General features: G+C 34.5%; 1 protein-coding gene across 1 annotated transcript in view; it reads left to right on the top strand.

Annotated features, from left to right (window-relative positions):
* The window catches only part of CD109 (CD109 molecule), a 395,644-nt gene that overhangs the window by 233,206 nt on the left and 146,501 nt on the right, over positions 1-15,937 (top strand). Inside the window, exons 22-23 of the mRNA XM_069726553.1 lie at positions 12,290-12,434; positions 13,929-14,102. Coding sequence (XP_069582654.1) covers positions 12,290-12,434; positions 13,929-14,102 — 319 coding nt within the window. The remainder of the gene's footprint in view (positions 1-12,289; positions 12,435-13,928; positions 14,103-15,937) is intronic.

The raw sequence follows: 15,937 nt of genomic DNA, 5'->3' as shown, positions 1-15,937 counted from the left end.
AGTGTTATCCCCTTAACTTTTAAGACAGTTTTACCGGTGTTGAGTTTGTAGCCGTAAGTTTTGGGGCCCGCGGATACAAATTCTGTGATGTGTGTACCATCGGGTATTTCACTGGTCAGCTCCCCCAGGTAATCGCCTAAAGGCGGTTGCCACTCACCATCTCTCTGTACAAAAATAACTGAGTCTGTGTCGTGATAAAGGCACCTCTCCTGCAGCCGGTCCAGCAGTGAATAGAGCTCTAACCGAGCATACGCTGTTGTAAAACACGCTATAAAAATGTTTGTGTTTTTGTTGAGTGTGTGGTGGCCTTTTGCATATTTCCAGTTAATGGTTGCGGTGTCATCATCAAGGAAATGTAACATCGAAATGTCATAGTAAGGCAGGAACAAATACTTAAAAAGCTCATCTGGATCCCTAACAATGCTGGTACATGATAGATTAGATCTCTGAGCAAACTTTCCCCATAAAGAATTTAAGAAAAGCTTGGAGATCTGGCGCTTAGCAGGATTGACAGCTATATTTTCAGGCCGTAATTGGACACCTTCTTTTTCAAGAAAAGAGTCAATGTACTGCCGTTTCTTGGCGTCATCAGTGCACCAGCTAGGATAACCAGAGGCTTCCTGCTTATCCCTAAGATGTAATTTAATGTAAGGCGCAAACAGATCATCAGTGGTTTTAGGAAAATGCCATATTTCATAGATGTGAGCGATCCGATACCCTTTTTCTATCGCCATCTCGAGCTCTATAGTGCACCAGGTGCCTGTCAGCGCCCGTTCTTCATCACTGTGGGCACAAATATCTGCCTGGGAATCTGCAGCGCATGTGTAGCAAAGGGGAAACATTAATTTTTTGTTGAGTTTTACCGGTAGAACTGGAAAAAATAAATCTCTCGGCGGGTAGACCTTGACTCTAGCAATGCCAAAGTATTTTTTAATGAATCCAAAATTGTCGTAGATGATGTCTGGGTGGCCTACAGGGTATGTTTTAGTTTTGTTTACAAAGGGGTACAGACTGGTGAAATCGTAGTAGTGTAAAGTCTCCCCTTCTTCCAGATGGTGATAGAGCTTAATGGCGTTAGTTCGCCCGCCATAAAGCGCATCACGGGGGTCTAAAGGAGCGGGGAATTCCATCTGACGAAGAAATGTTTGAAGGTTAGAATCATTTTCAACCATTTCATTCCACTCATGTTCCCACATCAGTCTTACTAGTCAGGAGTTGGGGCGATGAAATATGTGTTACAAGCGTAGTGAATTGCAGATATATTCTACAGTGTATGTCATTTTGAGAAATGTGTGGCATAACCAATGTATACAGTAACAGGCGGAATGACTGAGTGTAATATTGCACTCAATACTGTGCAAAGGGTCTGAATACTTATGACCGTGTGATATTTCAGTTTTCTTTTTAATAAATTCGCAAAAAATCTACATTTCTGTTTTGTTCAGGCATGATGGCGTGCAGAGTGTACATTAATATATATATATATATCTCAGAATGCAACTGAATAGTATTGCTAATTAGGCCATATAAATAGAAAATTATGTAGAAACCCAAAGTTTTGATAAGTGTATGAAAATACACCAATATTAACTATTTGTGCTATTTTAGGCGTAAATTTGTCCTATATGTATAGCAGTCAGGAGTTGGGGCGATGAAATATGTGTTACAAGTGTAGTGAATTGCAGATATATTCTACAGTGTATGTCATTTTGAGAAATGTGTGGCATAACTAATTACCTATTACGGCCACATTTCTATGCAGTGTATTTTAGAACCAGTGTTTCTGGCTGCAGACTGTAATGTGTAAGGTATTCTCATTTTTATATATTGTATTTTATAACACACCATGTCGTTTATATAATAATCACAGTTGTGTCTCTACAGGACAACGTGGCTTACAAAGACATTTCATTAATATAAGTGTGAAACTGACAGACAAGCACAGCTGTGTCTCTACAGGACATGCTGGTCACTAGACAGCCAGAGTTTCTGTGGGGGAGATATACTAACAGAGGTTCTGTTGACCCAATAAACCGGTGTAGAACGTACACAGAGAGCAACTTACAATATTTACTAAGGTAGCGGAAATGAGTTTACTGCAGTTATCAGAGCATTGTATTTTATTTGACAGCCACAAGTCACACAGGTCATGATGATAGTGTATCTGCAGCATGTTATTTGGAAATAAAGAAGCCTTTTTTGTATTCGCCCGCATTTTATATAAAATCTGCATAAAAAAATCTTCTTGGCTACACCAAAACACGTAAGAAACAAATGTATAACTTTTAGATCTACCGCATCCACAGATATTATTCCAGCGTTCTTTAATTCTACATTATTTTAGCACATATTAATTTCACAACTTTTATATGATATTTATAACACTCATTTTATATGAGTTTTCTAACACATTCTCACGGGAATATTATATATATATATTTTGTGTTTTGCGCAATTATTTGACACTGTAATTCGCATTTTATATAAAATATGCATAAAAAATCTTCACATTCTCACGGGAATATTATATATATATTTTGTGCTCTGCATCATTATTTGACACTGTAATTCGCATTTTATATAAAATCTGCATAAAAAACCTTCTTGGCTGCACCAAAACACGTAAGAAACAAATGTATAACTTTTAGCGCTGTCGCATCCGCAGATATTATTCCAGCGTTCTTTAATTCTATATTATTTTATCACATATTAATTTCACAACTTTTATATGATATTTATAACACATTCTCATTTATAAGGGATTTATAACACAATATTGTAAAATCATTTATTGGTTCGCGGCCTTACTAATATCCTTTGAAAATAAATTCAGCATTATTATTCCATGCTGTAACATTTCTATTCTGCAGCCTCCTGTTTAGTAAAAATTCAGCATTCTTTTTATATCTTTGGTTTATATTATATTAGCTTTTTGATAATCCCGGGAGTGCCATCTATCTAGCCCGAGTATTTTTGTTATCTCAAAAGGGTGTGACACAGTCCCATATATTATTCCAGCATTCTTTAATTCTACATTATTTTAGCACATATTAATTTCACAACTTTTATATGATATTTATAACACTCATTTTATATGAGTTTTCTAACACATTCTCACGGGGATATTATATATATATATATATATACTGTATATATTTTGTGTTATGCACCATTATTTGACACTGTAATTCGCATTTTATATGCCGCTGCTTTTTCTTGTTTTTGTGTAAAAATCTCTGGCAGACAGGCACAGCTGTCTCTACAAGACATGCGGGACACACCAGAGACATTGGAAATTGGGGGTTATAATGTCGAATTCAGAAAATAACCATTTTATATTGAATGACTAATGATTTCTATAGGCCTACTTTACTATGAAATTATGCATAAAAAATCTTCTTGGTTAACCCAAAACCGTAAGAAACAAACGCATAACTTTTAGCTCGAACACATCAGCATATATTATTACAGTTTTTTGCTGAATTAAAAATTATACAGTTATTTCATATTTTTTGGGCTTCATGACAGGAGAAATTATTGATAGAAACCCAGAGTTTTGATACGTGTATGAAAATACACCAATATTAACTATTTGTGCTATTTTAGGCACAAATTTGGTCTATATGCATAACAGGCAGGAGCTGGGGCGAAGAAATATGTGTTACATGCGTAGTGAATTGCAAATATATTCTGAAGTGTATGGCATTTTGAGAAATGTGTAGCATAACCAATTACCTATCACGGTCACTAGATGGCAGAATATCATATTAATTATACATTGGGGTTTACTTTTGGAAGCTTATAAAGGCGGTGTGTATGTGCACAGGATGACTTATTTTGTTTTTATAGTCACTAATATCCATATTAAATGACTCTTTAGCTTTATGAGTAAGAGACAACATACAAATAGAATCCTTTTCCCTAGTAGTTTTATATTCTATGTCTGATATATTTCTACACAAAGCTACAAAACTATTTTGTAGTTTATAATGTATCACAGTAGTTTCATGTGAAGTTACATCTTAGGTTCTGTTCAGACTATTGTAATATCTATAGCTTAAAATAGAGCCAAATAGCTACTTTCAAACACGGACATACACCATTGATTTTCGTCACAAATGGATCCAATATATCTCGTGTCACGGTTTATTTTTACCGCGTTGCGGTTTAAAGTTATAAGCATTTAAATAATAATTTTCTCATTAGATATGTGACTCGCGATATTTATTTGCTTAGGTTAGATCATTTTCAGTTTAACAATACATTTTATCACAAAAATGACCTTATCTGGGGCCCTAGAAACAACATAGCAGCATTAGTAAGCCCCTTTCTTTTTACATTATCAAGAATCCTTGGGTTAAGATAACGTAAGTTTATATGCATAAAGCATTTAATATAGTGCACCAAACATGATATGGTTTTTGATTTCTATGAACTGTCGCGGTCTAAAATGTAATCGCACTATACACTATGTGTGTTGTGTGTGATGCATGTGTTGTATGTGTTCTGTGTGTTGTGTGTGTGTGTGTGTTCTGTATGTTGTGTATGTATGTTTGTTGTATGTGTTGTGTGTTTTCTGTATGTTATGTGTGTTTGTTGTGTGTGTGTGTTTGCCTGCAGCCATCTCCTTTCTGTAATTCTCCTCTCTCTTTACAGCGCCATAAATCTATAATGGCCAATTCATTTACCCATATTTATATAGAAAAGGTAAAAATCACAACTGAGGAAGAAACCAGTAGTACATGAACAAAAGTAACACCCGGAAAATAAAATACTGTAAACAATAGTAAAACATTATATTCAATAAGTGTGTGATGCATGTGTTGTATGTGTTCTGTGTGTTGTGTGTGTGTGTGTATGTTTGTCGTGTGTGTTGTATGTGTTGTGCGTGTTTTGTATGTTATGTGTGTTTGTTGTGTGTGTGTGTGTTCTGTATGTTGTGTATGTATGTTTGTTGTATGTGTTGTGTGTGTGTTTTGTATGTTATGTGTGTTTGTGGTGTGTGGGTTCTGTGTTGTGTGTGTGTGTGTGTGTTCTGTATGTTGTGTATGTATGTTTGTTGTATGTGTTGTGTGTTTTCTGTATGTTATGTGTGTTTGTTGTGTGTGTGTGTTTGCCTGCAGCCATCTCCTTTCTGTAATTCTCCTCTCTCTTTACAGCGCCATAAATCTATAATGGCCAATTCATTTACCCATATTTATATAGAAAAGGTAAAAATCACAACTGAGGAAGAAACCAGTAGTACATGAACAAAAGTAACACCCGGAAAATAAAATACTGTAAACAATAGTAAAACATTATATTCAATAATATTCATATATTTAACCTTATATGATTTGTTCGCGACAGTTCATAGAAATCAAAAACCATATCATGTTTGGTGCACTATATTAAATGCTTTATGCATATAAACTTACGTTATCTTAACCCAAGGATTCTTGATAATGTAAAAAGAAAGGGGCTTACTAATGCTGCTATGTTGTTTCTAGGGCCCCAGATAAGGTCATTTTTGTGATAAAATGTATTGTTAAACTGAAAATGATCTAACCTAAGCAAATAAATATCGCGAGTCACATATCTAATGAGAAAATTATTATTTAAATGCTTATAACTTTAAACCGCAACGCGGTAAAAATAAACCGTGACACGAGATATATTGGATCCATTTGTGACGAAAATCAATGGTGTATGTCCGTGTTTGAAAGTAGCTATTTGGCTCTATTTTAAGCTATAGATATTACAATAGTCTGAACAGAACCTAAGATGTAACTTCACATGAAACTACTGTGATACATTATAAACTACAAAATAGTTTTGTAGCTTTGTGTAGAAATATATCAGACATAGAATATAAAACTACTAGGGAAAAGGATTCTATTTGTATGTTGTCTCTTACTCATAAAGCTAAAGAGTCATTTAATATGGATATTAGTGACTATAAAAACAAAATAAGTCATCCTGTGCACATACACACCGCCTTTATAAGCTTCCAAAAGTAAACCCCAATGTATAATTAATATGATATTCTGCCATCTAGTGACCGTGATAGGTAATTGGTTATGCTACACATTTCTCAAAATGCCATACACTTCAGAATATATTTGCAATTCACTACGCATGTAACACATATTTCTTCGCCCCAGCTCCTGCCTGTTATGCATATAGACCAAATTTGTGCCTAAAATAGCACAAATAGTTAATATTGGTGTATTTTCATACACGTATCAAAACTCTGGGTTTCTATCAATAATTTCTCCTGTCATGAAGCCCAAAAAATATGAAATAACTGTATAATTTTTAATTCAGCAAAAAACTGTAATAATATATGCTGATGTGTTCGAGCTAAAAGTTATGCGTTTGTTTCTTACGGTTTTGGGTTAACCAAGAAGATTTTTTATGCATAATTTCATAGTAAAGTAGGCCTATAGAAATCATTAGTCATTCAATATAAAATGGTTATTTTCTGAATTCGACATTATAACCCCCAATTTCCAATGTCTCTGGTGTGTCCCGCATGTCTTGTAGAGACAGCTGTGCCTGTCTGCCAGAGATTTTTACACAAAAACAAGAAAAAGCAGCGGCATATAAAATGCGAATTACAGTGTCAAATAATGGTGCATAACACAAAATATATACAGTATATATATATATATATATAATATCCCCGTGAGAATGTGTTAGAAAACTCATATAAAATGAGTGTTATAAATATCATATAAAAGTTGTGAAATTAATATGTGCTAAAATAATGTAGAATTAAAGAATGCTGGAATAATATATGGGACTGTGTCACACCCTTTTGAGATAACAAAAATACTCGGGCTAGATAGATGGCACTCCCGGGATTATCAAAAAGCTAATATAATATAAACCAAAGATATAAAAAGAATGCTGAATTTTTACTAAACAGGAGGCTGCAGAATAGAAATGTTACAGCATGGAATAATAATGCTGAATTTATTTTCAAAGGATATTAGTAAGGCCGCGAACCAATAAATGATTTTACAATATTGTGTTATAAATCCCTTATAAATGAGAATGTGTTATAAATATCATATAAAAGTTGTGAAATTAATATGTGATAAAATAATATAGAATTAAAGAACGCTGGAATAATATCTGCGGATGCGACAGCGCTAAAAGTTATACATTTGTTTCTTACGTGTTTTGGTGCAGCCAAGAAGGTTTTTTATGCAGATTTTATATAAAATGCGAATTACAGTGTCAAATAATGATGCAGAGCACAAAATATATATATAATATTCCCGTGAGAATGTGAAGATTTTTTATGCATATTTTATATAAAATGCGAATTACAGTGTCAAATAATTGCGCAAAACACAAAATATATATATATAATATTCCCGTGAGAATGTGTTAGAAAACTCATATAAAATGAGTGTTATAAATATCATATAAAAGTTGTGAAATTAATATGTGCTAAAATAATGTAGAATTAAAGAACGCTGGAATAATATCTGTGGATGCGGTAGATCTAAAAGTTATACATTTGTTTCTTACGTGTTTTGGTGTAGCCAAGAAGATTTTTTTATGCAGATTTTATATAAAATGCGGGCGAATACAAAAAAGGCTTCTTTATTTCCAAATAACATGCTGCAGATACACTATCATCATGACCTGTGTGACTTGTGGCTGTCAAATAAAATACAATGCTCTGATAACTGCAGTAAACTCATTTCCGCTACCTTAGTAAATATTGTAAGTTGCTCTCTGTGTACGTTCTACACCGGTTTATTGGGTCAACAGAACCTCTGTTAGTATATCTCCCCCACAGAAACTCTGGCTGTCTAGTGACCAGCATGTCCTGTAGAGACACAGCTGTGCTTGTCTGTCAGTTTCACACTTATATTAATGAAATGTCTTTGTAAGCCACGTTGTCCTGTAGAGACACAACTGTGATTATTATATAAACGACATGGTGTGTTATAAAATACAATATATAAAAATGAGAATACCTTACACATTACAGTCTGCAGCCAGAAACACTGGTTCTAAAATACACTGCATAGAAATGTGGCCGTAATAGGTAATTAGTTATGCCACACATTTCTCAAAATGACATACACTGTAGAATATATCTGCAATTCACTACACTTGTAACACATATTTCATCGCCCCAACTCCTGACTGCTATACATATAGGACAAATTTACGCCTAAAATAGCACAAATAGTTAATATTGGTGTATTTTCATACACTTATCAAAACTTTGGGTTTCTACATAATTTTCTATTTATATGGCCTAATTAGCAATACTATTCAGTTGCATTCTGAGATATATATATATATATTAATGTACACTCTGCACGCCATCATGCCTGAACAAAACAGAAATGTAGATTTTTTGCGAATTTATTAAAAAGAAAACTGAAATATCACACGGTCATAAGTATTCAGACCCTTTGCACAGTATTGAGTGCAATATTACACTCAGTCATTCCGCCTGTTACTGTATACATTGGTTATGCCACACATTTCTCAAAATGACATACACTGTAGAATATATCTGCAATTCACTACGCTTGTAACACATATTTCATCGCCCCAACTCCTGACTGCTATACATATAGGACAAATTTACGCCTAAAATAGCACAAATAGTTAATATTGGTGTATTTTCATACACTTATCAAAACTTTGGGTTTCTACATAATTTTCTATTTATATGGCCTAAAAACAGTAATACATGTGCAGAAGTAACTTAAAATGTGTTCCCAGAATCAAATTACCAATATCAAACATGGTGTGTTATAAATGCATGAATAAAACTGATAGAAATGCACAAAGAGTGCAGAAGTGTTATTTCTATAAAGATATATTGCCCGGTTTCTTATGTATGTCCAGTTATTTTCAACAAAACAAGGATAGAGTCAAATTATAGACAGCACAGGCAACGTGCATAAAGATAATAACATAAATAAGTTCTAAATGTCTATTTCTTGTGTGTTGTATGTTAATAAAGTGCAAAAATCACTGACCTATGTGGCCTGCATATTAATAAAGTGCAAAAATCACTGACCTATGTGGCCCGCATATTAATAAAGTGCAAAAATCCCTGACCTATGTGTTCAGCATATTAATAAAGTGCAAAAACATGATAACATAAGTCCTAAATGACTAATAACCGCATATTAATAAAGTGCAAAAAACATGATAACATAAGTCCTAAATGACTAATAACCGCATATTAATAAAGTGCAAAAAAAAAAAAAAAAAAAAAAAAATCCCTGACCTATGACAAAAAGCTAATATAATATAAACCAAAGATATAAAAAGAATGCTGAATTTTTACTAAACAGGCTGCTGCAGAATAAAAATGTCACAGCATGGAATAATAATGCTGAATTTATTTTCAAAGGATCCGTAATACCAGGGCCTAACTTACTGGATTTGGTACGTAGTACAACGCAGAGCCATGCTCTGAACAGTAGAAATTTACCGCCGAGTTGGGATTCATTTATGCAGGCTATGGCCGAACTAAATATGGCGTCTACAGTTGTGGGTAATACCGCTACTAGGAAGCTTTTAGATGAATTAAAAATTACCAACAGTGAGACACGCTCTGTATCTACACCGCTGAAGTTAGCGGCGGCTCCCCGTACAATTCAATCTTTACATTCCCCTTCCTTAGGTTCCACACGTGGAACTCTGCTACCTAAAAAAGGTCTCTACCGATGCTGCAAACCATGTGGCTCACGATGTAAAGAATGTACTGGCTAAAATGCTGTACTCGCCTTGTAACTCTATATTAATTATTTTGTAAGAAGTGTAATTGTTCATTGTACTATTTTAATGTTTTTACTTTTTATATTCTGTAAGAATTTTTTATAGTGTTGAAATGTCTTTGAGATGCTGTTTTATCGTGAGAAATAAATCTTTTAAATTTTTTTTTTTTTACAATATCGTGTCTTTGGTTTTTATTCGTATAAAACACGCCGCTTCTTACTTGTGTTGTAACATTGGGTCATATTATAACTTGTGTTGTGACATTGGTGCATATCTCTTCTGTGTATATAAGGCAGCCACAAGGATAAAACCTGCTACAATGTGAATAAACACAACTTGCAATGGCCTCAGTAGATAACAAATAACTTTGCAGATGCCATCTTCAGGACACAAAAAAGAGAAAGCAAATATCAATCCAGGTACAATACAAGTACAAATGTGTTATAAAACAAAGTTCTGCTTCACAAAGATCACCAAACAGCATGAGTTTGTACAAAAATATCTGACCCTCAGATAACACAGCTGTTTTCTGAGAAAGCTAATACAAAAAACAAATAACCTCAGATGCCATCTTCAGGACACAATAACTTTTCTGTTTGTGAGAATAAACATTTATGGGGTACGCAAATACAACAACAATTGCTTGACCTAGGTGCTATAAATTGACCTAGGTGTTATGAACCTCTGAACCGCAGTTAACCTAATTTAGATAATGTTCACCATTTAGTTAGTGTTCACCATTTACAAAAACAAATAGACAGCTTTAAGTTCTCCACTATATGAATACACTGCAAATACCCACAGCAGATTCTCTGTTTGGGAAAATAAACATTTAGTTAATGTTCACCATAGTGTTCAGTAGAGACACATATAAACAGCTTTAAGTTCTCCACTATATGAATACACTGTGAATAAAACAAAAGCTTACAGAATCAAACTCGGGGATACGTATAAAATCTATTATAAACAAATGAGAAAGGTGTTATAAACCACGTGTAAAATAAATACACGACTAGGCTATAATTATAAACATGTGTTATTCCACAAAATACGGGAATAATATCAAAACTACAACAAATTAAACTATATTAAACTATATCAAAAGGGGGAATCAAACAAGGAGGGACAGCTGGATACCAGCCGTCAGACAAGGGGAGGGGAGGGGTTACACATTTTGATACACTTTGATAGGGGCGGGGCACCTGTCAGATTGAGTTTGACGAAACATGGCTATTATACACTACTATTGTCCATTTGAAAGACCAATTTCTGCCCAAGCTTTAACTTCCTTGCTGATGTCTTGAGATTTTGCTTCGTATTGCCACTTCTTTTCTCATGATGCCATCTATTTTGTGAAGTGCACCAGTCCCTCCTGCAGCAAAACAACCCCACAACTTGATGCTACCCTCCCCATGTTTCACAGTTAGGATGGTGTTCTTAGGCTTCCAACCTTCTCCCTTTTTCCTCCAAACGTAACGGTCAAAAAGTTCAATTTTAGTTTCATCAGACCACAGGACATGTCTCCAAACATTAGGGTCTTTGTTCCTGTGTGTGTTTGCAAACATTAATCTGGATTTTTTTATGATTCGTTTAAAGTAATGGCTTCTTCCTGGTAGAGTGGCCTTTCAGCCCATGTGTTGATACAGTACTTGTTTCACTGTGGATATTGACACAATCTTACCAGCATCTGCCATCATCTTCACAAGGTTTTTTGCTTTTGTCCTTTGTTTGATATGCACATGTTGGACCAAAGCACGTTCATCTCTAAGACACAGAAGCCATCTCCTTCCTGAACGATATGATGGCTGGACATCCCCATCTTGTTTGTATTTGCATACAATTGTTTGTACAGATGAACGAGGCACCTTCAGGTATCTTGAAATTGTACCAAAGGATGATCCTGACTTGTGCAAGTCCACAATTCTCTTCCTGATATCCTGGCTGATTTCTTGAGACTTTCCCATAATGCTACACAAATAAACAGTTTTCAGGTGCACATTAAAATACATCCACAGGTCTGTCTCTAAATAACTCAGATGTTGCCAAAAAACATATCAGAAGCATCCAAACACATGACATCATCATATGGTCAGTCTAGAATTGCTTAAAGTCATAGTAATCTTAGTGTACGTAAACTTGTGACTTTGCAGTAAGTAATAAACATGCCTTAAAACACCCTCTCTCTCTCATCAGTCTGGCATTTGGCAAATATTAATAATTACGGCAATTCTAATTGACCTATAATGGGAAAGGTTTTTTCTGATTTCATGAGAGATTTTCAAAAAAAACCTTCATATGTGCCTTTTTACCTAGTGTATATAAACTTCTGGTTTCAACTGTATTTATTAGAAAGTGTCAGTTTATGTTGGTACTTGAGTATATAAATGGCTACCCTACCACTTCATATAGCATAGTTTTATGATGTCACTCTTAGAATATCTTAATAGCTAGTGTTGTAAATGTGGAAAGTTAGCATGTATTTCAATTTAAGTTAATATAATGGCTTTGTAGATAATTATATCATATTACTTTACTTTGACAGGCTGAAGGAATAAAACATTCATATTCACAAACTTTGCTCTTGGAACTGATCAACAATAAACCACAGATGATTTCAAAGTCTTTGAACTTTACATTCCCTCCTGATGTAGTAAGTGGCAGTGAAAAGGCACATATCACTGTTACTGGTAAGGATAATCCTGTTACACTCTTAAATAATTGAGCATTGAATCAGAAGCAACACACATCAGTTTTTTTTTTCATAAGACCTAAAAAGATGTGAATAATAGAAATTTTGCCTGAGGAAAATAACTTAGCTATCTAAGCCAAAGACAAAACAATGTAATCTACTTATCATTACAGCCATATCTCCAGACATTCTTACTGCAGAATATCTAAGTACTTTAGTAGAGATATTCAGATCGATCCACAGAGAATCAAATTCAAGTCAAATTTTCTGAAATTCTCAGATCACCTTGAATTCAAATTATTTGTGATTCGATTTGGGTGGATGAGCTGAAAAAAATGTATAATTCTCTCCACTGAACACTGTGTAGACATTTCTGTGGGAACCCAGAGAGTAGCTGACAGCACAACTGGCAATAGGATGCCCGTCCTAGTCCCACGGACCAAAGTGGAAGTGTACATACCCAAAAAAATGATGACGGACAGCATCCATTCCAGGTGAAAAAAACTTCTTTTATTGTGCCAAGTGCAACGTTTCAACCATCATAGGTCTTTTTCAAGCTTAAAAAAGACCTTTGATGGTTGAAACGTTGCACTTGGCACAATAAAAGAAGTTTTTTTTTCACCTGGATTGGATGCTGTCCTTCATCATTTTTTTGTTTCTGTGGGAACCATCCAAAATCAAGATCTTACTGAAATCCCAACAGAGCTAATTACTATTTTGAGGCAGACATAATCACTTTCGAAGTGACCTGGCCAACGTCCTTGCAATATTCACCTTTTTCAGAAATGCTTTTTGGAGACTCTGACAAAAACCTTCACATAGTCCTCAGCACAAAGCACTGTATACAGGTTTACCAAGCCTTAAGTTGGCTTTTTAAAATGCTCACATAGTGTGCAGAAATAGTTTTGATTTGTGACAGAATAATCCCCTTCATAACTAAACCTAGTGTGTAATAAATTTTGCATTATAACTTAAGGATTATTCCCAACTTGCATTTTTTATTACGCTTTAATTCCTTGCATGCTGACTCCCTAGTTGATGTGTTGGCATGTTGATAATTCAGACCTGCAGCGCTTTGGCCAGATTGCCATTTCATTGCCCTAATCTGTGTGCTTTCCAAGTGGCAATACATGGCATCCTTCTTAGCAGGTCAACAAAACCAGTTTTGTGCTACTGCGCTGCTATGGATCTTGAAAAGCAAATAGATAGCAACCGAAAGCAATGATTCCCCCTCTGTATGATTTCCAATAACCCAAAAGATTATATACAGCATGTAATGATATTTTTCAAGCATTAAGTAGAGAGATTGTGTCATAGACTATGTCACGGCGCCATCACAATATTTGCTATCTACTTTTATCTTTCTATGTATATCTTATGTTAAGGGTATTGTTAGTTAAACTTCCTCAGACTTTGATACAACTGCTAGTGGTATACCTGAAACGTGTTGTTGAGCTGAGAATATAAATATTATTTTCATTTTCTTTTAAAGGTGATATTTTGGGACCATCTGCTGCCAACTTGCAATCGTTAGTTCAATTGCCTCATGGTTGTGGTGAACAAAATATGGTCAGATTTGCCCCAATAGTGTTTATAATGGAATACCTAACTATTACCAGACAACAAAATGATCTTACACCTAAACTGATTTTGTATATGAAAGAAGGTATGTTTCAGTTCTGTTCTTGTCTCTAAACATATGTTACAACGAATGCAAATATAATTTTTTTTCATTTATTCATATCAATTAATTACACCAGTTACCTTTGATTAATGCTAATGAATGTGCTATTGAGCACAATGGTACAGTATTAACTGTCATGATAGCATGACATGAGTTATTTTTCCTCATATCAGATTACAGTGCAGTATCTAGTCTAAAATATGTCACTTTTAGCATTGAAAATTGCCAGAGCATGCTAAGTTAAGCTCTAGAGCCAGTAATGATTTTTGGAGATTTACGCTCTGCAGTCTGCAATGGTTGATAATGTAGCTCATTGCTATATAGCACTTCTGCTGCAAGTCAGTACAAACTAAGTAATGCAATGTGTTTAAAAAGTCACTAAAATTTGATGTTAAATTATTACATATACAAAGTATAAATATGTGAACAAATACATAAAGGCTATAAAATTTTTATATAATTAAATATATTTAATATTTTGTGATATAAAATATGCTACATTTGATCTAAATTTAAGTTTTGCTTTGCTGCTGTCTTACCATATAATTTGCAACTTAAAATTTCCTACCAGATTTCGCTTGACCTGAACAAATAGGAAGGGATACATTTCAGTTAGTTGACTAATTTAATTTAATAAATATGTTTTAATAGGAATCATGTACTTATGTTTCTTATTATTACCACAAAAGCACGTTCAACCATGCAATCTTCAGAAACAAATTATGTTTTATATTAAGTCAAATATGAAACCACAAATTATGTGTAATTCATACTCAGTCACAATTTGATACAGATGGATTACCAAATATAGGCAGCTATGAAAAATATCAGTATTTTTAGTGCTAGAGTTCCATGGTGACATTTGGTTACCCAGTACATGCATACATACTGTATGTGTAAAGTCAAATCATCAAATGTAGGCATATAGCAGGGGTAAATAAATTTTTTGATCAAGGGGCCACACTGTCACATTGAACTTACTCCAAGATCCGCAAAAAATTGAGAGCCATCCTCAGTATATGAATACATTAACAAAACCACTGTCAACACATGAATACACCAGGACAACCATCAGAATATGAACACAGCACCAGAACCAGTATCAGTAAATGAATAAAGTAATCAGAACCATTGTTAGTACATAAATATAGCATCAGAATCACTGCTGGTATGTGAATACAGCACCAGAACCACCATCAATACATGCTTACAACATCAGAAACAAAGTCCATACATCAATACAGATCCAGAACCCATGTCAGGACATGAATACATCCCCAGAACAATCATCAGTACATTATTACATTGCCAAGTATCGTACAGTGATCAACTGCAATGTCAGGTCAGCCTCCCTCATATATGCTTGTATTGCACAAGTTTGCAAGTCCTAGACTGTCATTAACAATGATGATAATATACTAGGAGATGTTGTTACCAACTATCATCAGACTGTGGACCATACACAAGCCAGAGTACTGATTAGCCTCAGTCAGTAACACAAATAAACTTTTACATCTAGGTATTATACAGGTCATGTCCTCTCCTATTGTTGTCGCTCTCATATTTTCCATCTGTATATAGCACAGATGTCATAATGAAATTTCATTCCCACAGCTCTTCTATGCAGGATTCCTTCTTCTGTAGTCTTCTGCATCACATCCCAACATGGCGCCTTACAAATAATTGTGGAGTTTTAATGCCCCATTAATAAAAATATCTCCTATACTGTGTCCCTGAATAAATAATTGCCCCTGCACAAAATATTGCCACCATGCTGTCCCTTTTATGATTCATTGGCCCCAGACTGCCCACCTATA

Source organism: Ranitomeya imitator, chromosome 5, assembly GCF_032444005.1.
Source record: "Ranitomeya imitator isolate aRanImi1 chromosome 5, aRanImi1.pri, whole genome shotgun sequence".
In the NCBI taxonomy this organism is placed as follows: Eukaryota; Metazoa; Chordata; class Amphibia; order Anura; family Dendrobatidae; genus Ranitomeya; species Ranitomeya imitator.
This window is presented reverse-complemented; position numbering and strand designations above follow the sequence as displayed.